This window comes from Hesperophylax consimilis, chromosome 3, assembly GCF_061612785.1.
Source record: "Hesperophylax consimilis isolate HC1 chromosome 3, BYU_Hcon_1.0, whole genome shotgun sequence".
Classification (NCBI taxonomy): Eukaryota; Metazoa; Arthropoda; class Insecta; order Trichoptera; family Limnephilidae; genus Hesperophylax; species Hesperophylax consimilis.
The window spans coordinates 42,051,599-42,075,522 of record NC_142838.1 but is presented as its reverse complement, the minus strand read 5'-3'; the positions used below and the strand labels follow the sequence as shown (position 1 = coordinate 42,075,522).

The 23,924-nt window shown below is 34.7% G+C and overlaps 1 protein-coding gene across 1 annotated transcript in view; it reads right to left on the bottom strand.

The window, feature by feature from the left end:
- Nucleotides 1-23,924, bottom strand: part of Nhe3 (Na[+]/H[+] hydrogen exchanger 3) — a 43,379-nt gene that overhangs the window by 2,699 nt on the left and 16,756 nt on the right. Inside the window, exons 6-14 of the mRNA XM_089650722.1 lie at nucleotides 19,156-19,261; nucleotides 18,030-18,232; nucleotides 17,003-17,114; nucleotides 16,129-16,282; nucleotides 12,449-12,500; nucleotides 9,936-9,965; nucleotides 8,975-9,034; nucleotides 1,311-1,499; nucleotides 725-805 (exon numbers count right to left, since the gene is read on the bottom strand). Coding sequence (XP_089506848.1) covers nucleotides 725-805; nucleotides 1,311-1,499; nucleotides 8,975-9,034; nucleotides 9,936-9,965; nucleotides 12,449-12,500; nucleotides 16,129-16,282; nucleotides 17,003-17,114; nucleotides 18,030-18,232; nucleotides 19,156-19,261 — 987 coding nt within the window. The remainder of the gene's footprint in view (nucleotides 1-724; nucleotides 806-1,310; nucleotides 1,500-8,974; nucleotides 9,035-9,935; nucleotides 9,966-12,448; nucleotides 12,501-16,128; nucleotides 16,283-17,002; nucleotides 17,115-18,029; nucleotides 18,233-19,155; nucleotides 19,262-23,924) is intronic.

The following is a 23,924-nucleotide window of genomic DNA, read 5'->3' as shown; positions in this document are numbered from 1 at the left end:
TGACAGTGAAATATTCAGCGGGTGTCCTTATTACATACGCGGAGTTCATTTTAGAATTAACATACTGTGTCAATGAAATAAAACAAAACCTAGTTTTTAGGTCCGACTACAATAACATTTACAATTTCTTTTTTGTTATTGTGACATTTTTATTTTTGTCTTTAACTAACCTAGTAGAGGTAATATCCGAAGGCAAAATTAATGTATACCGACGACACTGCAATTGCAGTGCTTTGCACCGTGCACGGACACGATTCTTCAACACTGCAAATGCAGGGCTGCGGCCCCTACGGGTTAAAGCCATGTAAAGTAGGACACTGCACGAGAGAAAATATTGAAATCAACTGGTGGTATGCAGTCCTCTCTATGCTAATTATTCACTGACAAAGGGTTAAAACAACAAAATAACAGTAAAGCTGCTTTTACAAGAAAGAAGATCATAAGTTTCGTGAACTTATCATGCTATGCAAGTTAGCACGGGAGTTTACAGGGGCATAAAACTGATCCAAGTTTTCCCTGATTTTTTTAAAGTCAAAAACAACAGCAATCAAATGAAGCCACATAACAAAAAAACATTGTTGCATAAAATCTTAGGACAAGAATACTTTTTAAGCATAAAGTAATATTTAATTAAAGTTTTGGGAATGTTTGGAATTTTGGATAGCTTTGCAAATTTCAAGCAAGTGAGCAAAAGAAACAATGTTGATAAATTGAATGTCTTTACCCGTGGTCCGCGGCGTATATCTGTCATTGAATCTTCAATACAAAGGTCGGAATCTGAATCTGTACGCCTCATGGTGCTGTCCTGCAAATTTAAAAAGTTAGTCATTCGGACACAATGATTCCAACAATTCACCAAATAGATTGAAAAAATCTTCAAAATGTCGTGTCCTCCATGTCGAATGTACAGAAGAAATTTACTGGCATGGTCATCTGTAATTACGAAACGCCTCTTCAAAACCAAGACATAACAAACTATCATTAACACGTTGAACGCCATTGTGGAAATGAAGAAAAATTACCATTTTAAATTTGAAAAAAAAAATTCTCAGATGGCATCGGCGACCATCAAAACGTATTCCTTTTTTTTTTTTACCAAAATTTTCCATGAAAATCAAGAAAATTAACTGCGGTCACCGGAGACCGTTATGGCGCTATGGGAGAAAAATGACGATTTTCATTATGAGATCACCGGTGACCTACATGGCGTTCAACGTGTTAAGTAAAAAAACACTTATTGACTAAATTGATGGAGAAACCTTTATAAGCAAGGTGGTGTCCTCCCTGTTGAACGTGGGGCAGAAACTTACTGGCATGGTCATCTGTTGTGTGGTGGTCAGCAGGCGGGCCAGGGGCGCGCAACACACGGGCAGCGTGTCCAGCAGGGTGGGCCGGGCATGGGTCAGCAGCGGCTTCAGGTACTTGGAGTCCAGCCCGCCCCACACACGAGCCAACACGGCCTTATCGCCTCCGCTTGACGTGCGGCGACTGCTAGGCTCCTGGTATTTAATACGTCAATGATTAAAATTTATGCATATTTTTTTTTGGAACCAGTTATAACGATCACGCATGTAACGACCGTGCTAGTAACGGCTAATATGACAGAGATGGAATGAGAAAGGACTATAAAAGAGTGTGACTGATTGTCCTATGGCTCTTTTTCATCACGTCATCAAGCATGAAAGAGACAGAATGACAGAGCGAGAAAAAAGAACTATAAAATCTTAAGGCAATCTGAGGCATCTTAAGGGTAAACTTAAAAGAATTCATATTCTGATCTTTCATAGATGGCGCTAACTTAATTGTCTTAGGAAAAAACTCTTTTTGGAAGTTATGCTTTAAAATATTAAGATGAATTATCAATAAGTATTTTTTTAATAGTAGCTAGCAGTTAAATAAAAAATTGATTTTCTGAAACGATTGGTTTAAAAACTAGTTCTAGCAAACAGAATAACTGGCACTTAATGTTTTATAATGATCGCCCATGCTTAAAAAAAGTTGACATTAAATTTATTATCTACAAATAGTTAAATCTAATTTACAGCCAACATTGAAAAAATCAATCAGTTGGATGAGATTACTAACTAAAAAAATCTGAACAACACAATAAATTTAAGAATGTTGTGCCTCATCAGTCTATAAAATATACGCATAAATACATTTCAAAGCATTGCTGCTAAACCAAAACAGGCAATGGATACAGATATAATATCGCCAATGCGTCAGTAATCAGTTAACCTTTACAACGCTGGCCGTTTCAACGCAATCCATCCCATCACGTATGTATTAACACAATGTGTGTGAGAGTCGCAAATATTGTATGCGAATCAGTTTGTGGAATGTAATCAATCTTTGACACAACTATTGGGGTAGCTGTGGTTAACAGTTAGAATTGGAAAAGGTTTCTGACTTATCCTTGGTCTTTTCGATCGATATTATGGCCTTGACGGACAGTACTGCACAAGTTTATGCAATATACTCGAATTAAACGCATTAAAGGAACATGTTTACTGCTCTGGTATTCTTAACATTCTGGTGACGTATAATGAATTGTTGCAATGTCACCGAATGTAGATACTCCACACTGTCAGACAGGAATAGGTAATTGGGTAACAGTTTGGAGGAATGCAGAAACATGTGTTAAAGGAAAGATGCATATAGTTGCGTCAAAAGCATGTGTTCTAGAGAAACTTAAAGGATCACATATACGACATCCGCGTACGGGGTCAGCCGCCGATGGATCACATATGAGACAGCCGCGTAGATTAAGTTAAAAGTGTGTCATTACTGGCGCAGTGACAGTAATTTAAATCTATTGTAAATTAAATATTAATACATAACAGGTAAAATCCAGCTTAATTTTATACATGCAACATTTTAAAAATAATCTGTCATACGGTGAATGAATTGGTGCTTTTAATGGACGTTAGACACAAATGGAATGTTGATTGTTAGGACAGGATGAATCGATTCACACTCGTGATGGTAGTAACAAGATGGGATGAAGTTTGAAGTTTCCTCGATAGTAAATAGTAAGAACCTACTGTTATCGGTGGTAATATAATATTCCCTTCTGAAGAGCTCCAGCTTACAACGCTAGTTGACATGCAGAATGGCTATAAAGGAAATTATCAATAAGAATACAATATGTTAGACATCAAGCATTAATCAAAGCGGACCATGCAAACCAATTAATAGATGATTTTGTGCTTTTTTAAATACTGCACATAGATAATAAAAACACAGGGAGATATGGCAAGAGATTTATTGTCTCCGAGCTACGATCAAACTGCACAGAATGTTTGTGATATTCTTGATGTTAATGTAAGAGCTCACCCATTGATGACACGGTTCCATATTTCCTCAAAATATAAATTCAACACAACTTTAAAAAGTGATATAGTCATTAAAAGTGATAAAACAAAAACTATGTTTAATAGTTACCTATGTAACAAAGTTTTTGTTTCATCACTTTACATGACTTTATATCACTGTTTGTAGGTGTCTTGAATTGTCATTTTGATGACATACCCGGTCATCAGATGACACTGTAGTAGTCTATTAGGTTATCCATAGATGGCGTTAGCTGTTGCGAATAATAGGATAGTAAATAAGGTTGCAACCTTAAGGTCGGGATCCAGATTATTCAAATTAAATCCGGAGTTTTTAAGAGTTTGAGATAACCTCAGAGACGCAACAAACTGGCGCAGCCGGTTGGAATAATCTGGACCCCGACCTTGACAGCTTATTTACTATCCTATTATTCTCGAGCTATGTTATGTCCACCTATGGGTGAGCTCTTAAAATAATATCAAGGATATCACACCATCAAAGCGGCGGAGTCAATAAAAGTTATGCGTTTGGTGTGTAGGTAGATGTTGGTGACACTTTGGTGTGCTTGGATTCACAATAATAATAGTTCAAGACCCATCTCCCTTGTCCTTATTATCTATGCTGCTGCAAAAGGGTTAAAAATGCTCCCAGCTGTGTGAAACATCTGTGGGATTATGGCATTAGGCCAATCAATAAAGAGTTTGAGGTATGCAAAAATTCCCCCGTCGATGAAATTTTTGCAGTCACGTGGAGTATCATTTAGGGATGACGAATGACAAGAGATCCAACAAAATATTTAACGGGAAGTTAGTTATTTTTAGCAAAAACTGAAAAAAAATTATAACTCTAGATGGAAAAGTATTTCTTTCGAGAACTCTTCACATATTGTTAGTATTAATTAATATCCACCTGATTAAATAGAAATCCAACAATATTTTTGTAGGGAAAGTGTATTTTTTTAAAGAGATTTGTTTTTTAATTCTATTGTTGCCGGGAAAATTCCTCCCTCCAATTTTTGATCACGGAGTGTCTTTAGAGATCCAACATTTTTTTCTTTTGGAACATGCTTTTTTGATATCAGTCAAAAATATCGCTCCGGAAAAATCCTCCGTCCAGTTTTTTTACGCCAAGTTGATGGGATAGCTATGTAAAAACGATTTCTGCAAAGATCCAACAAAATTTTGAACGGCAACCTATTTTTTTAAATTAATTTCGAACGCACGCTCATTTCGCGTGATTTTTGGATGAACGGGAGCCCGCGGGGTAAGGGGAGGGGTGGGGCTAGTCGCACGGGGGGCAAGCGAGCCGTTCGGCGCGGGATATAGCTGACCGCTGCCCGCGGAGTAAGCCGCGGTGGGGAGGGGTGGGAAGCCGACTTGATGTTTTTTGTGTTTTATGGTTGTCCGAAAATGTGAAAAATGCATTGAATATTATACCTCAATGGAAGAATGAATGTTTTAAACAAAAATTACAAAAACTGTTTCTATTACTGTATAAGTGTTTTATAGTAACCATAGAATTATATTAAAATTTACTAATGGTTTATATGCGAAGTGCAATATAAACAAACTCAATATATATTTTTAAATTATTGTGGCATTGTAAATGAGGTTGTTTCATAATTCTCAATAAAAAGCAACAAAAACAGGCATTTCCGAAAACGTTGTTAAAATCAATGAAAGAGACGTAAAGCTTCTATAATATCAATTTTAATTTTAAAATACTTGCATAATATAATGTTATTTTAACCAATTCATTATTTTGACAACTGCCTATTTATGTGACCGAAAATTAAATGGGTGTAGTTAGTGTGGAATAATAATATTAATTATAAGACATTACATATAGGTAACTACAATACAATGACAACAATTGGGATCAGTTCTTATTTTTAACGTTTTATTGTTGAATCAAAATCTATTATAATATGAAAAAAAGTTTTACACTTTAAAAACATTACTCTGCGAAACTAAAATTAGAGATCATTTACTAACTGACCAAAAAAATAAAACAAAAATTCAATAAAATAAGGTATAAAGGTTGATATTATTTTTGTTATTATAGAAACAGAAGATAGAAAAAATATAGAAATAGAACTACATTTTAAAATACACATTTTTTTCACAATAAGATCATAAGAAATATTTTTATACTATCTAGAATCTAGATAAAACAAATAACATGCCCCACATAAAATGTGTTAATTGCGAGGAAAAAAAATTAAATTAGCTGTTAATATAAAAAAATCTGTGTTTCAAAAAAGGTTTGTTGAATTAATTCGGATGAAATAATTACGCTGCAAACTTGGATTTTTTTGAAGAAGATGGTTGTTCACTTTGCAAATCATTTTCACTACTATCGTCATAATTTAAAATATTGATTTCATAACGGACAACTGGTTCATTATTTTCTTTTTCTTCAGATTCATCATATGTCTGATCGGAATCAGTAAAAGCTGAAAGAGTTTTTTCAACATCCACTTGGTCCACATCTGGTTCGGCAGCTTCGTCTAAAATAATTGGAATTGTGGTTTGAAAAGCTCGAATTGAAAGCAGATATTCAGCTGGAGCTTGTTGATCTACAAAACGTTGACAATCTCCGTCATAACTTTAATAATGGTAATCTGATAAATTTCTATCGTTGTTTTAACAAAGAAAAATATCCATTCTTTGTAGATAATGTATTAAATTGTGCAATTTTAGGTTTGTTTACCACCAAATTATCACCAAATTTAGCGAAAATAATGTCATATGACCAGTGTCAAAAATTGAATTGAATGTTTTCAAAAAAGTACTTTAAGTTACTTAAAACAACTGTGCTGAACAATAATAATTTTAATGGTGAACTTTGATATCGTCGTATTCGGCCCTCTTCTAGAAAAGTTTATACGCCCCTGCTTGACTTCGGAATAAATTCGTTCGGCAAAAGTCGGAAACTGCCGAATCGCCCCTCCGCACACTTCTTGGAGCTTGCGTTGAACACGAATTTTGGAGAAATATGTATGGCGTAGCGACTCTAGTTATACCTCTATGTACAAAACTAACTACATTCTAAAAATACCCGAGGGGTTATAAGAATAATAGAGAGATCGTAATAATGAACGTTGTAAAATTAAAATAATTAAAAGTACCTTGTCCGCCCATGTATCTTTTCGTAGCGATGCTAAACTTGCGATCGACACTTTTGTTTGCGGCAATTGTATTCTGCGAACATATGACCGCAGTGCTGCTATTTTTTTATTTTCTGCACAGATAAATTCGTCTGATGCATCACTGTCACAGAAAATGCATTTCATTGCATATTGAAATTATTCGACCGCGGCTTCTTCATTGGAAACAAGTTTTTTTCTCCTTATAAAAGCATTGATTACTCTAGCATTAATATATTTGTTTTCTACATTTCTTGTGTACATATAATTCGTTCACCCCTTCTATCGCTGTTGCGATGTTGTCGTCTCTTTTTAAACTACACTCATATATATTTTTGAGCCCTCGTTCTTTAACAACAACTACGTCATCATTCAATTTTTTTTTGCAAAAAACACAATCACTTTCCAGATTACACAAATTATCAGCCATAGCGCTAATTAAATAATTCAACTAAAAACACAACACTGACAAACGAAGCGTTGTCAATAAACCATGCAATTCGCCCTTTGTTAATTTTACACAGACTCTAGAAGCGGCCGTCAAACGAATGGCACTAGCCCTACCCCTCCCCTTACCCCGCGGGCTCCCGTTCATCCAAAAATCACGCGAAATGAGCGTGCGTTCGAAATTAATTTTAAAAAATAGGTTGCCGTTCAAAATTTTGTTGGATCTTTGCAGAAATCGTTTTTACATAGCTATCCCATCAACTTGGCGTAAAAAAACTGGACGGAGGATTTTTCCGGAGCGATATTTTTGACTGATATCAAAAAAGCATGTTCCAAAAGAAAAAAATGTTGGATGTTTTTTTCAGTTTTTGCTAAAAATAACTAACTTCCCGTTAAATATTTTGTTGGATCTCTTGTCATTCGTCATCCCTAAATGATACTCCACGTGACTGCAAAAATTTCATCGACGGAGGAATTAATGTTTGGGTTAGCCTCATTTTGAGCCTTTATTGACTGGCCTAATCCCCAACTGAGATCAGGAAGAGCAAGGTTGGGAAGAGTCAGATCTGGTCAATAAACACGGCTATTGCCATTTCAAGCAACTTTTTGCTTCTGAATGTTGGGATTTCTCCTGAGAGGATCTACCACTCTAACGACACACTGATTAACTGACATTATCATCAGTAATTAGCTATCTACTGTTGGGTGAAGGTATCCGGAAGCTACTTTCATCCTATTTGCAATGAGAGGGATTTTATGTCACTTATGAAATGAAAAAAATCCAAGCCAATGAAATGCATTTGTAGTAAGGGAATTGAACACGAAACATCCGTAAATAAAAAGCATACATCATTACGCTACAGAAGAAAATTGTTATTTGGGGAAAGACATATTTTTTCATAAATTGCTGTAATGATGGAAAAAATCATATTTTTAATCTATACTTTGTTCACCGAGAAGATATGGTTTTCAAAAACAAATGCAATAAAAATAGACACAAACATTCTTGCTAAAAAACGTGGTGTAAATATTAAGCAGCGCGTAAAACTTATTAACTATGGCGTTTGTTTGGTTAAAACGGTCTTAAACCAGCCTCGAGGGCGGCTTTACTACACCAACGTTGAACGGGCGTGTAATAATCTAATTAGTAAGATGGAAAGTGTCTTGCAATGTAAATGAAATATGTTTACACCTAGTAAATATTTACCTAATGCATGCATATTGTAATATCTCAAATTTTGGTTACTCAGATTAACAAATGAATGAAAAAATCACGTACATGCTGCGTCATGCAAAATTTATTAATGATCAAGTGGAGAGTAGTGAAAAAACAACATTTACAGATTTAAAAAAAAATAAGAAAATGTGTTAATTTATGTGCATTAAAAATGCAAACATATAATCCTGATCTAACTTTGAAATAATCAAACTAATTTCAGCCAAGCGAAAAGTAGGTACCAAATTTGATTTTGTTAATAATAATCTATATTTGAAACGAGTATTTCTTTTGATAAAACTGTAAAAAACTGAAAGATCTAAATCTGAATCACTAATGATTTTTAAAGTTTGAAAGCTAAATAATTTTTAAAAAATTTAATACTTTCAGCTTTACATTTCCTACAATTATAATATCCCATGATTTTTAACAGGAATGTGCTAGTGAATAAATAAATACATTAAAATTATTCCACTGGAAAGAAATTATACTCAACAGAAAATAAATACAAACAAGTGTGCGGATAAATCATTTCGAGGAACATCCACCCACAGTTCCCTCTTACCCCGCAGTAGTCCTACAATAAAGAACACTACACAAGCAAGAATCTGTTAAAAATAATTTTACTGTACATTTCAATAGTTTTATTAGAGAAATTTATTTGTTTGTTTTTAAAATGATTACTTCTTGTTAAACATAGCATAGAGTAAAAATATTGAGGTAAACAAGCTAACCTACAAAAAAAGAGTTAATCAACTGGAAAAGTGCATGCTAAAATGTGAATAAAACGGATGCAAATACGTGAAGTATAAAGCCGAGAAATCCATTACCACGTCGCTATCTCGTCTTGCTATTTCCATTTGATGCAAATGCAACCCCATGTCCAAAGGCTGAAATACCCATGACACAAGCTTAGTCACTAACAAACACAGGGGGCGGTTATAGCTTAGAATGTGGGAGGAGGAATATAACCAAAACCACTTCAACCCAGGCCAGGACACTGAATCAAGTTGGCCTGCTATTTAAAAAATAAAAATTGAACACCGCACAAAAGTCCAAGCTCCTCCCAACCGCTGGCTCTATGGTATTTCCAAGTGAGGAGTTATTTTTTTAAAACTCAAAAATGCTTTACCCAGTTTGATATATCCCATATTTTTTACTTTTTTTTAATAGTACGGTAAGTACATCCAAATTTGTTACACTTCTTGTATTTGTGTTCAACTAGCCGAAGTGTCCGGTGTTGTTCATTCTCATGTTTTGAAGGTCAAGTGTGCAAAATTTCATCAATTTTGGAATAAAACTGTAAATTTGTATAAAAATCAAATCCAATCAACTTTATACAATTGATGTACAATTTTAAACAATGTCTGAGTTTTATTACATGGTCCAGGAAAAATTTTACCTTCGACATAATCTGTTACTCCACAATTGGCTATGTAGTGAGGGTAAAGGTAGTTGGAGGGGAATGAGATGGGGAGAGGAAGGTTGGAAAGAACCTGGTTATTAAGATTTGTTCTCAAACATGGCTAAAAACATTTAAAGCAAAGTTTCGATTTTGAATGGTGGTCTTTTATCGGGGCGATACTGAAAGTATGTACCACTCTGGAAAATATTTATAAGATATGATTATATACTTATATAATTAGGAGACCATATAAATAGCAGGCAAACCTTGATTTAGTGTCCTGGCCTCGGTTGAGATGGTTTTGATACAACGGGGCCAGGGGTAGTATTGGGTAATGGGTGCGGAAGCAATATGAGAGAAACCACTTCACTAAGTCAGATACCTACCCCGGAATTGTTTTCTGTGGAGTTGTAAACCTTTGGAAGAAGCAGCATACCAAATCAAACATTAGTCTTTAAAGATATTTCAAAAGCAACATAAAATGTCATACCATGAATGCAATAGAGATGTAAGTTAAAATAATTTACGTTAATTTTTAATGATTCAAAACAAAATGCATTTGAGATGGGGCTGGGCTCCGATAATTATATATATCTTTAAGAGATGTTATTCACAAACTTTTTAATTTAGTTTTGTTAAAATAACACATACAGTTCTCTCTCATTAATTCGCCTCCCTAATAGGTGTCCCATTACTGAAGGCGGCGAATGCATATAAATAAAAAATAGAAAGGTTATTTCATAACAACAAACAAACACCGCTATTGATCTTTCCTAAAATTTCCATTCTTTGGTATAAAGTTAAGGTATCATGTTTATGGTTGCGAGAAGACACCATTTATTCAAACAAAAAATGTGGAAGAACAAAATGAACATAAGCGCATGAGACAGTTTATTGATAGAATACACAACAGGACTAATCGAAATGTATTAAAACAAATGGTAAAATGATCAGCAAAACGGCACGGCGGTGTAATAACTGTTTTTAACCCATTTCCGTCCAAGCCGCCATAATTTAAGGCGGCTATCTCAGAAGGCCTTCCGACCGAGCCGCCATAATTTAAGGCGGCTATCTAAGAAGGCCTTCCATCAGCCGCCATAATTTAAGGCGATTATCTCAGAAGCCTTCCATCTGAGCAGCCATAGTTTAAGGCAAGTATCTCAGAAGGCCTTCCATCCGAGCCGCTAATTTAAGGCGACTATCTCAGAAGGCTTTCCGTCCGAGCCGTCATAATTTAGGGCATGTTTATTTTTACGTAAAGAGTAGTATACATATACGTAACAGACATGTCTGGAAGGTGAGAATTTTAATGAAATCGAGGATATTCTAGAAAAGTCTGATGAATCAGATATCCAAGATTGTATCCTCGACGACCTTGTGGAGGATACCAGTAATTCGGAGTCAGAAACAAGTGGAAACAAAGATTTGCCAGCTTCAACGTCAGTTGTTTAGAGTACAACTGATGTTCCCCATTCTAAAGTGTGAAAAACAGATATTGGGGATTTGTGTGATCCTGCAATATTATATCAATATCGCATTCGTGGGAACACCAGGATTGTCCAGAATTGCCACGAAGGCCTAGGAGGAAAATTGCACAGAATGGACAGCAAAAAAAATATTCAAAATGCCGCTGGGAAAGCGAACGGTACCAAGTAGCACTGCTTGTGCTAGAGTGTATTGTACAGAATTTAAGCTAAGATAATGTATTTTTATAAATATTTTTTATTTAAAGTTTTCTGTTATATATTTTTTGTGTAATTGTACGTTGAAAAAAAAAAAACAAAAAATTAAGACTAGTTATTTATAGAACCCTCATAAATAACATTTTTGATTATGTTTTTTAACTTAAATATCTAGAGTGATTTAATGTCAGCGTAACGTGAAAAAATAAATTAAATACATACATAAACAAAAAAGTTGTGGCATCTTTACTACATTCATAAATTCAGGGTTAGCACCAAAATTAATTCAGTTGCTGCAGTTTCAGTAAAAATAATTTCGGATGGGATGGGTTTAGAGTAACGATAACACAACCCATGGTTGTATAAAACTTGGCGTTCGAGTCCAGGAAAGCGGCGAATTACTGAATTTGACGTACAAATACCGGCGAATTATAGAGCTTGACTTTGTGCTTTCAACTAATAAAAATAATGGCGGATTATGGTAGTTATCAGAGTGGCGTATTACTGAGAGAGTACTTTTATTAAATATGCGAAAAAAACAGTCTGAAAGATGTAAGAAAATGAATCGAATTAAAAATTAAACTGATGAATAGTAGATTCAGATGAATAAATTAATGTAATGATTATGGTTTAGATAAAAATTATTATAATTTTAAATATTTTTTTTTTTGCAGAAATAATAATACAGGTTGTCCCAAAAAATTTATATGTACACAATTCAATACCTTATGCTTTCTTATTTTTTTCATGCAGTAGTTCAATTTAATCCGAATGCCAAATGAACAATTCTTAGTGTTACAGTTTTAATACATTATGTATATATGTACATTTTTGCGAGACTGCACATGAAGGAGTAAAGTTTGTTATAGAGCCATTTTTCTAGGGTTTATCACGTCACAAGTCCATAGAAGTCTGCCAACAGGTTAACATTATTTTTCCAGTTGAACCATCGAGAAAGAATACACTCTGAGCAAGTTAATAAAATAGTAAAGTACATGATAATAAATATTAATTAAAGAGGATGAGTAAAATATATATTTTTTAAACTAAAATTGGGTCGAATTAGCTCAGTTGTCAGAGCGACGCCCCGGCAAGGCAGAGGTCCTGGGTTCAATTCCCAGATGCGACTAAATATTTATCTGTTTCACTGTTTTTGTGATATTGTCTTCAATGATTAAAATAAAATAAAAAGTTAATGGTCTATTTAGAATACTCACGCTCCTTACTCCCTGGTAGGGGAGTGCTTCGGTTTCATCTTTCAGTCCGACACTGCAAACAATTAAATAATTATACTATAATTCAGAAATTTGTAAAATAACATTTCCCAAAGTTTTCATAAAAGGCAATCATTTTGCGGTTTGACATTATGTATATCAGTGGTGGGGAACCTTTTTATCGCCGGGGGCCATTTTGATAGTATTATATATGATGGTTTATGGTATCACCTGAGGGCCGCACTTAGATTTGTGGCGAAGTTAGGGGAGGGGGGGAGAAGTGAAGGGGTAAGGGGGAGGTCGCAATCCTCGATATATTATTATTTACTGACCGTTTTTTTTTTAACACACCTGACAAGAATTCTTCAAAAAAAAGGAAAATGTGCGACCAAACATCACAAATGAGTCTGTAACTAAAAATTCATAAGTGCACTCGTAACGTGAGAATGGTTTCGTGAGACTGATTTTAACTTAACCGGTCAGCAACGTAAGCAGATATACACGATAAAATAACGATAGCAGTCAAGTACAATAAGCGTGTTTACACGTCAACGCGTGTGTTTCCACAAAAATCGTCATAACTCCGTTATTCTTCTAGTGACATCCCTAAAACAAAAAGTAGAATATTCGTATTGAATGAAGCTTCACATCTCTATTCAAAGTTATCCATAGAAACCCGTAAAAAGACCTACTCAGTGGAAGCAAATTTTACCCGCCAAATCGTAAAACGACGCCAAGAAAGCCGTTTGACGTGCCGACCCGCCTCGCAAGTTTAATTATTTTTTTAAAAATATATTTTGTATGAAATGGTCAAAAAGTGAAGTGACAGAATTGTTTATTGTACATTTGTACGATGAAATAAGTGTTTTTTTTTACATTATCCGTGATTTTAGTATCGTTTTTACATAAAACATTACAGGTGAGTCATTTTTACAATTTTTTCATGTTTCCATTCTAAATTTAAATATTTACAAATGTTAATATTTATTTATGATACAACAATTTGAAAGCCTATTTTGTAACCTTTCTAAAACAGTTTTTACTATTCGGCTCCGTTCAGTAATGTTTCATTTATAGAGCTTTGATTGTGAGGCGGTAATAACACAACGTTTTCGTGAAATTGACATTTCGGTAAAGACATCTTAGCTTCAAGTTCGCGAAAAGTCGGAGGGGTTAAAAGAGATATGATTTCTACATAAGAGTCCACAAGCTTAAACAATTGTTGCATGAGGAACAAGCTAACAGTTTTCCTCCAAATTTTGCAGCATATTCGAATTTTAAACTTCATTCGGTCAGCAGATAAATGCAGAACTGGAATTTTATTAATGCATTCTAAACACAAGACTGGTTTTAACTTAAGAATGAATCTGTTTAAAAGCCCAACAGCTTAAAATATAACAAATTGAATTTTTTTTTTTATAATTGCATAAATTGTATAAATTTTTTATAATTATCGTGAACATGAAGATGATTTTATATTTATTCAACTAACTTTGAAATGTATCCGCAATATCATGAAAGAAAACCATTCTCGCGTTCAGAATACTTTTGTTTTGCGGTGCTTTCACCACGTCGCAGAAAAAGTGCTCGCGGGCCGCACAAAAAAGCCTCGGCACAAAAAGTTTCCGTACCCCTGATGTACATGAATAAAATAATCATATCCAGTTGATAATAAACCTCCTAATTAATTAGTATCGAAACCGTTAAAGAATGAAAAAAAAAATACAAATCACACAAAGTGATTACTTTAATTGGAAAAAATTGCAGTGTTCAGTAATTACAAATTTCCCATGATTCAGATGTAGTTATGTACGTACATAATTAATGATTGTATCCTACAAATATATTACACATTATATCATTGAGAGGTTTAATTTTCCTGTTTGTTAATCATACATTTATTATCAACGTGCCATAACCATGGCAGTGAAACTGTGATTCATTTCCTCATAAGCTGTTTTAATCTTATCAGTTAAAGAAGCCTGTCTGTATAATTACGAGATGAAAAATTCCCAGTTATTATGCAAATGATTGTGTATTCATCAGTACCTTGAGATTACTCATCTAAATACAAATGAATAACTAAGAATGCTTTATTTCACAATCATGTAAAATGGTTTGAAGGTGGACTTGTTATTGTGATTTCCAATTCGTGACATGAAAATATTAATATTAACCACTTAATGCTAGGGTTTTTTTATAAAAAGTGTTTAAAAAAAAATCAGGTTAAATAAAACGATGCATTCCACGAAAATGTGAAAACAATATAGCAAAAACGAAATAAGCAGCTCAAAAACACGACCAATCTCTGAGGCAAACTGCGTTAAATACATCGCTAACTTTTGACGAGCATTACTCGTGTTGCTAAAAATAGAACACTGCGAGTCGAAACTGGCGAGCGTTACTCCGGCTAGCAGAAATTGGAACGCATTTAGCGCGCGAGAGTAACTCGTTCAAAAGCATTAAATGGTTAATATTCTTGATTACCTGTATACATATTTTTTATTTTACTTAGTTTTAATTGTACCCGCTTTTAACATTTATTTATTTATATATACGCCTAAAAAGGCTTTTACATAGAAGTGATACACGATGCAGTGTACATAGGAGATTATCTGTATTATACAGGAGATACTGACAGTAAATAGATGTAATCCATTGTAAAGAAGGTACAAAATACACAATTGTAAAATTGTGATTACAAGTATAATGAGAAAATATTAAGAAATAATTAAAAAAAAAAACTAAATATGAAGAAATATCAGTAAAAAGTAAGAGTAACATAAAGTAAAAAACATTGAAGAACCCTCTGTAAAATGTTAGCATCTAGTCACTAATTTTATCGTATTGAATCAAATTGCAAAATTGTTTCGATGACCGCACCTGATAAACAATTTACCGTTGTTTAAAAACAAAAATTAAAATATTTTCATCAGTTCAAATATGAATGTGGACCAGAGTTGCCAATGCATACGTTCTAAAATACCCACAAGAGATGAAGAGATTTTCAAATTACCCACAAGTTCCTTTACCTCCAAAATTCTATTGAAATTAGCAATGTTTTTTTATTATCTAGTTACAAAAATAGCCTTTTTTGATAATTTTCTGCAAACGAAAAACAAAATATAATGCGTTCACACAATAATTATAAGTATTATTTTTGAATATGGTTGGATAATCAAGAAATGCCCATAATTACCGCATTTACCCCACAAAAAACCCAATTCTTGAAAATCTCAGGGTTGCCAACTCTCCTCAAATTGGCAAACCCTGATGTGGATGTACTAGACCATAGTTATATTACTCACGTAGACGGTTGTGATGAAACTGCATTATCAGTCATACCAACCAAACAGTGCGTTTCAATGGGATGGTATTTAATTCATTTTTAAATTACGATTTAAATTTTTTACATATAATATTCAGAATCAGCGTTTGTTTGATATATATGTTTTAAGCCATAATATTTTTTTGCTGCAGTTCCTTATTGCTACGTTATTCCATAAAATGTTCCGACGAGCTCTAGACGCAGATCAAAATACGAATTATGACGTAGTTTATTCAAGAAATGAGCGAATATGGCTGGTGCCAAATAGGTTGCCAGATGGTTTGCCCCCAGGCTGTCGAAAAGGTATGTAAATTGGCAGGTCTATTAATGAAGTCAGTTCAATTGTGTAGCTTACGGGATCTTGAGCCAGTTGAGGATATGAAGGGTAGCCCCTCCTTGTAAGATGACTGTTGCTATGACGATGAGCGAAGTGGTTGTCAGCATAGCTTGCCGAACGTCTGAGACTGTGTTCCTAATAGCCAGAGCAAAGGACATGGCACCTCTTAAACCTAGCAAAATAAAATAAACATACATATTACGATACAGGAGATTGTGAAAATCTTTATTCCGAACACAAGAATTAACGTGTTTCGTGATACAAAAGTCTGACAATTCTTTGCTTATTTCATAATTTATTCATTTCTTTGAATTTTATTTCACAATCATTATGAAATTCAAATGGGATGGTGATACACAATGTTAGGCAGGTGTAAGAGAGACATAGTGCATGCTAAGTGGGCTAGAACCAAAAGGTACAGTGGCGACATTGATTTCTATTCAAATCTACATGGAAGTAATTTCTAGCGCTCTTCTTTATTCTGTCGTATAGATTATTAACCAATTCAGGAGTGTACTAATTAACCAATATACCTCTAAGCATATGTATGCTACGATGCATTAATAAACTTTGAATCCAAATCCAACAGGTCGCTGGGTTAGGTGAGCTTTTTTAGATGAGTACTGCTCCCAACCATCTGGAGGCAGTGGGACTATGGCATCCCCAATTGGGGTATATTGAGAGGCTGATAGTGGGGAGGGGAAGAGGTAGGTGAGAGAAGTACATGGCTATTCAGATCTGGTCATCAGACACGGCTTAAGCCATTTCAAGCAACATTTCAATTCTGAATGGTGGTCTTTCATCAGGGCGATACTGAGAGTATCTTCCACTCTTACCGCATATAATATGTATCCAATATTTAATTAAAAGACGTGGAAATGATAAGGCTCACCTGAGAAAAACAGCATGTGTTGGAAATTCCAAGGAATCTTTGGTTTCCTCCCGAGATTCAGGAGGAAAGATAGTGGGTAGATGTTGATAGCGCGTCCCAACGCCGCACATAGCTGTACACAACTTTAAGGAAAAACTTTATATTCACGCAAACTACTACATAAAAAAAAACATTTCAAAAATAGTTATTTTTTGCATTTTACCTTCCTAAAATAACTAAATTTACAATATTGCATAACGAGCTAAGCTACATAGATAGCTCTCAAAAATATGTGGTTTATGACTGATAAAAGGTAACACGCAGCATTGCAGACAGGAAACAGTGTAACATGGAGTATTCACATCTATTCCATTTTTTGAATGATCAGGAGTATCCCAAGGCTCTAACTTAGGGTCACTTCTCTTTTCGATATGAATTGAGTTCTATAATATCTGTCAAATTATCACTTATGTGAAGATGATAATATTCCCCGCGTATAAGAATGAAAACGACAAACAGATTAATCAATGTACTGAATATAATAAAAAAACCTCAGCATAAAAGGTATTTTTATCAGGTAAAAATGTTTGTGGATTATTCTTATTATTCCAGTCCGTCTGCACAGTTCCTATTATGTTTTAAAATACAATAAATTGTCTAGTGTAAACATGTGTGATCTAAGCCCAGTCATTTCAATGCAGTTTCAAAACAAAAGTCATTGTCAAACAGTTTTTAAAATAGTAAAGCTATTTCAAAACCTTTAAAAAATTATTTTCAAAATGCCACTGTCAATGCTTCGTTAACCTTTTCAGCCTTTTAAAAGCAATCTATCCCACAGAACAGAATTTTTTGGCACAGTGTAAGTGGAACTACATGGATCGTACGTGCGTATGGTGATAGCCACCGATACAGCCGCATAGATAAGATTAATATACATATTAGTATATTTCAATCACTAATCTCTAAAGGCTGGACCACTGCATTTGCAGTGTCGAAGAACTGTGCCCGCGCACGGTACGAAGCTCATTAATTATATTATAAAGGATACGAATCCAGCAGTTATGAACCACGGGTCGAAGTGATGCTTGGGAAAAGTGAACATGGAGACGCCGATGTACGTGAAGATGAAATTCTCAGCAAGGAAGTTCAGCAGCTCAAAGATCTGTTTCGTGCGAAGTCGTGAATCTTCAGACAGATTGTTGTACGTGTAATGCGCCTGGCAAATACCGCAAAACAGTACTGCCACGACTCCTGTGAAAAAGAACAAACTTAATTAAAAATAATTCAACTCCACAGAAAAACAAAATCCTACCATGACACAGCAATGTCACGCGATAACAGGCTTTAAAAAAAGTTACTTGAGAGTTCATTGTCGCATAGCATTGCCATGCCAGATGAAACCTTGTTATTACAAGGGGTAGAATTGACAAAATTTAATGCACAATTCAGGCTATTCTATTATATATTGACAAAAACATTTACACACAGGTCAAGCAGGGTTGAGGCGAACATACATACACACTTTCGACAGAATTTTATCTTGCTTATGCCCATTTAGTGTTATTATCTAGAAAGGGACACCAAGTTTATACAATCATCGAATTTGAATTCATCACCACGACTTGATAAAGATACCACAATGCAGAATAGAACTTCTAGCATAGAATAGAAATAATGACAAGAAGAATGGTGCTAGGTAATAAAATTGCTAAAACAATAAATTTTAAAACTTTTTTAACCTTTGAAACGCCAAGCTCCTGCAAATTAATACCTCTGAAGTGTGCCGAGGGTAAAATCCCACAAACATAAAGAATTGTTTTCAGTTTAACAGTTATTGTATACGTCGGTGCTCAACGGATACAATTTTTTCATACCCGACGGGCATTTTTGGCACTTGAGAAGTTTACCTTAAAACTTTTTTATATGCCTTTCTCCCCAAATGTAAAGAATGTTAAACTATGAAATCTACTACTGTAAATGGATGATTCTGTCGTACAATAAATTTAATTAAAAAAAATTCTAAATTTTTTACGGTTGTTATTCGAAAAGTTTGTAAATACCGTGTTCGACTCAACTCTGTTTGAAATACTTATACTTGTTGATCAGTTTATGAATAAGATAAGATAAAAGAAATATAATGACAAGATAAATAAAAGCTTAGGATAAATGTTGACCTGTTAATTCGGCTACTTCAGCGATGAGGAAGGTGCTGTAAGACATCAGCACGAAGAGAGCAGATTCAAGCAGTGGAAAGTCTCGCACATGGGTGAATTTCGTCAAGTGAACATTTCATTAAGGAAAATTTCATTAAACATAACGGAATTAACATAGTCATACATATTTCATATAATTATAAATGGTGTTTTTATGAAATTTCTGACTGTCCTATGAGAGCAGAGTTTCAATAGGAGAGGTCACCATAACACGATAACCTATACACACTTTTGTAAAATATCTTTTGTACACATAATGCTGCTTACTCCAAGCATTTTAGGGAGCGCAAATTCAAGTTTATTATGCATTAAATTACACCTCGTAAATTAAATGAAAGATAAGCTGATTATAGGATTAACCACATAAATTAGAAAACTTTTCTTTGATGCCTGAGCCATAAAGATAATAAATGTTCTTTGTAGAAACATGAATTGTAAGATTTGTGAATCATTGTGAATGTTAGTAAAATTGAAAAATTACGACATTTGTCAAATATTTTAACAAAACAAACGCTCATTTCAAATAAAGAATTATTGATTAATAAAATAATTTTCATACTTACTTTAACGCTTGCCGGATATTATATTTACACTTAACCGTTCCAATTTTTAAAATCAAGGACGGGTTGTTTCGGAGAATATGAACAATTCATCAAATTTCAACATTCATTTTCAAGTTCTGTGAAAGACTTATTCAAGTTCTGTTTTTATACCATTGTAGGCTAGTTGCTTGACAAAACTGAAATAAAAACAGAACTTGAAAAAGTCTTTCACAGAACTTGAAAAAGTCTTTCACAGAACTTGAAAATGAACGTTGAAATTTGATGAATTGTTCAGATTCCCCTAAACAACCCGTCCTAAAAGTTCATTGAACTTGAATAATTTTATGCATTACGCAGGAAAACGCAACGTCATGTAACCATGCGCCGATAACCGAAATAAGCATGTTTTTAAGATCATTGAGTTCTAGTATACTATGAAATACAATAGGTACCTGCCTAAACAAAGGGTCATAAAATTTTAAATAAAGAACGATTTGTACATATTTATTCAGCTTCAGAAGTATATATGGAGCAAAAATTTATTTGTAAATAATTGGATTATGCTTGGCCACAGCATGGTTAAAAATTTTTATAGTATGTTTGTTACTTTAATAAACTAGTATTAGGGTCAAATAATTGTAAATCGAGAGTGGTGAACAATTCATTTCATGAATAACAAGTAACTGAAATTAGAAAGCGAATAATTCTGTAACCGCACAGATGAATGTGATACTTTTTTTAGGCGTGGCTATTAACATTTCTTTTAGGTGGTCAATGTTGAAGTTGAGATTCAACTGACAGAAGGAGAGTTCAAATGCCACAGCAGGTACAGACTTAAATAGAATAATATAATAGAATCCAACATAATGCATCTTGTGTTATTTTTTTACTACTCACACACACAGAATTCTGATTCATTTAACACTTGGTGTGCTGACGTTAAATTTCCGTATATTAATGTATAACTAGCTTTTTGCCCGTTGCAGGCAACTGATGGGTAAATGTGATAAGCGATCTGATGTTTGAATGTAGATGAGACGAAGAGTGTGGGACTACAAAATTTAAAAAAAGAAATGGATATTTTGAGAAAAAAAAGAGCCAAGGAGCTTACTGATCATTTTTTCACCGAGCCATTCGTGTTGTGTAGGTCGAGACGCGTAATTTGATATCCATATCGTATGTACGGTTTTTGTCACCAACATTCTTCAAAAGTTGTTATTTTGGAAAAAAAAATTGCTCAATTAACACGAAAAATATGTATGCTTGCATGTGAATGAAGCAATGAATGTGTGACCACAAATGTATTGAAATATATGTTTGTTTAGAAAGAAATGAATATTTTGAGAAAAAAAAGAGCCAAGGAGCTTACTGATCATTTTTTCACCGAGCCGTTCGGATTCTGTGAGTCGAGACGCGTAATTTGATATCCATATCGTATGTACGGTTTTTGTCACCAACATTCTTCAAAAGTTGTTATTTTGGAAAAAAAAATTGCTCAATTAACACGAAAAATATGTATGCTTGCATGTGAATGAAGCAATGAATGTGTGACCACAAATGTATTAAAATATATTTTTGTTTAGAAAGAAATGAATATTTTGAGAAAAAAAAGAGCCAAGGAGCTTACCGATCATTTTTTCACCGAGCCGTTCGGATTCTGTGAGTCGAGACGCGTAATTTGATATCCATATCGTATGTACGGTTTTTGTCACCAACATTCTTCAAAAGTTGTTATTTTGGAAAAAAAAAATTGCTCAATTAACACGAAAAATATGTATGCTTGCATGTGAATGAAGTAATGAATGTGTGACCACAAATGTATTAAAATATATTTTTGTTTAGAAAGAAATGAATATTTTGAGAAAAAAAAGAGCCAAGGAGCTTACCGATCATTTTTTCACCAAGCCATTCGGATTCTGGAAGTCGAGACGCGTAATTTGATACCCATATCGTATGTACTGTTTTTGTCACCAACATTCTTCAAAAGTTGTTATTTTGGAAAAAAAATTGCTCAATTAACACGCAAAATTTAAGAACTTTTAAAAATGTAATATGTATTTTGGCATATAAATGAAACTATGAGTGTGTGACCACAAATATATTAAAATATATGTATGGATAGAAAGAAATGGATAGTTTGAGAAAAAAAAGTGCCAAGGAGCTTTCTGATCATTTTTTCACTGAGCCATTCGGATTTTGTAAGTCGAGACGCGTAATTTGATACCCATATCGTATGTACGGTTTTTGTCACCGACACTCGTCAAAAGTCCCAGCGAGTTTTATTTTGGAAAAAAACATTGCTCTATAAACAAAAGCAAAATGTAAAAACTCTTATTGGAAATTTTTTATTTTTAAATTTAAAATCTACCACTACCACTACACTACCCCTACCCCTACCCCTTCCCCTACCCCTACCACTACCCCTACCACTACCACTACCACTACCCCTACCCCTACCCCTACCCCTACCCCTACCCCTACCCCTGCCCCTGCCCCTACCCCTACCCCTACCGCTGCCCCTACCCCTACCCATTCCCCTACCCCTACCCCTACCCCTACCCCTACCCCTACCCTTACCCCTACCACTACCACTACCCCTACCCGTACCCCTACCACTACCCCTACCCCTACCACTACCACTACCACTACCCCTACCCCTACCCCTACCACTACCACTACTTCTACTACTTGGTACAATTTATCAATTTGCGTGACGCTATTGATGTTGTTTTTCACCACGGGGCAACGGTACCCGTGCGAAATTATTGATCGGTTTTTTTTAAATTTTCAATCCATACGTTATAAAACAACACTACGGACCGAACCTAGAAAACGGGCTAAATCACGCTGTCAGTACCTGCCTACCTAGGACGTCTACCCGGTACCATCTGTGTAGGTACCTGCACCTACTATTAAAAAAATACCGAAAAAATATTTGCATAACGCAATTAGGCACCTACTCGTTAAAAAATAAACAAATGAAAACTTTAAATATGAATCGCTTCCAGGCTAACCTCATCCAATTTCTGCGCTCCTGGTAGAAATTAAAAATCTGCGTAACGCTATTGATGTAGTTTTTCACTACGGGGCGACGGTATCCGTGCCAAATTATTTTTACCGAACTTTATTTTATTTCGTTCAAAAGAATTATCGATTTTTAAAAATATACTGCCAAAGTAAGTACCTCTACAAATTTTATCGTTTCTTTGAGATCACATCCCTAAAATAAAAGCACATCACTTCGGTGTGTCTATGATTGGCTGATTTCTGACTGACCAAAAGCTGACTGTTGGCATTTTTTGTTAAAATAGCAAATGTCAAAAGTTTGGCCGGTTACTGTGACACATTTTGAACCGAACGCCATTTGTGGGACGGCCGAATAACGTTCCTTAACCTTCGGAGGATGATTTTTTTCGATAATATTAAAGGCGGACGGCGTATATGCTACGGATTGCAATCATCAAGTTGAGCGTGTAGATTTTATAAAAAAGCATACCGCGTAGTTTTTGCTTGATCACGTGACTTCGCGAAGCTCTCCCGATTAAATCATTTTTTTGCTTGTCGGGCGAACCTGGCGGTCGGAGAGAGAAATGCGCCCTTTCGTAAGGCGCGCCGCGAGCGCTTCCAGTTTCCGCCGCTAGATGCTACTCAAATTTTTGTCGACAAATTACGCCGAACGAATATTTTAGTAAACATTTTCATAGAAAATCATACTGAATTTTGCCCAAAACGCGTCCCGCCATAGTGATCCTCGAGTCGAAGCGGCTCAGTGAGAGCGGCGGTCGATTTTCGCTCGCCAGGAATTCGGCAAAAAACAATTGAATGGGACTTTTTTTCTCGCACACCAAAACGAACCTAGTGTCCTATGTGACTTTAGGGGCAAGTTGTCGATTTTCGCCTAATTTTAAGCGACCAAATAAAACAAAGAAACTGAGTATTAATATATGTATTATTTATGTTGGTAGCACTCTCAGGGCTACAGACTGTTTGGTTTTGAATTGAGAATACGCTTAGTTCCTACCGGGATATTATTTATCCAGTTCCTACCTATGCCTTACCATCACCTTGCTGGAAGAGTATTTGAAATTTGGAACATAGTGCAAATCCGAGGGCATTTGTTTTGAAAACAGAAGAAAGATAGAACTACTGGAAGCAAGTTCTTGGTGTTTTTTCGTGTAGATAAAATCC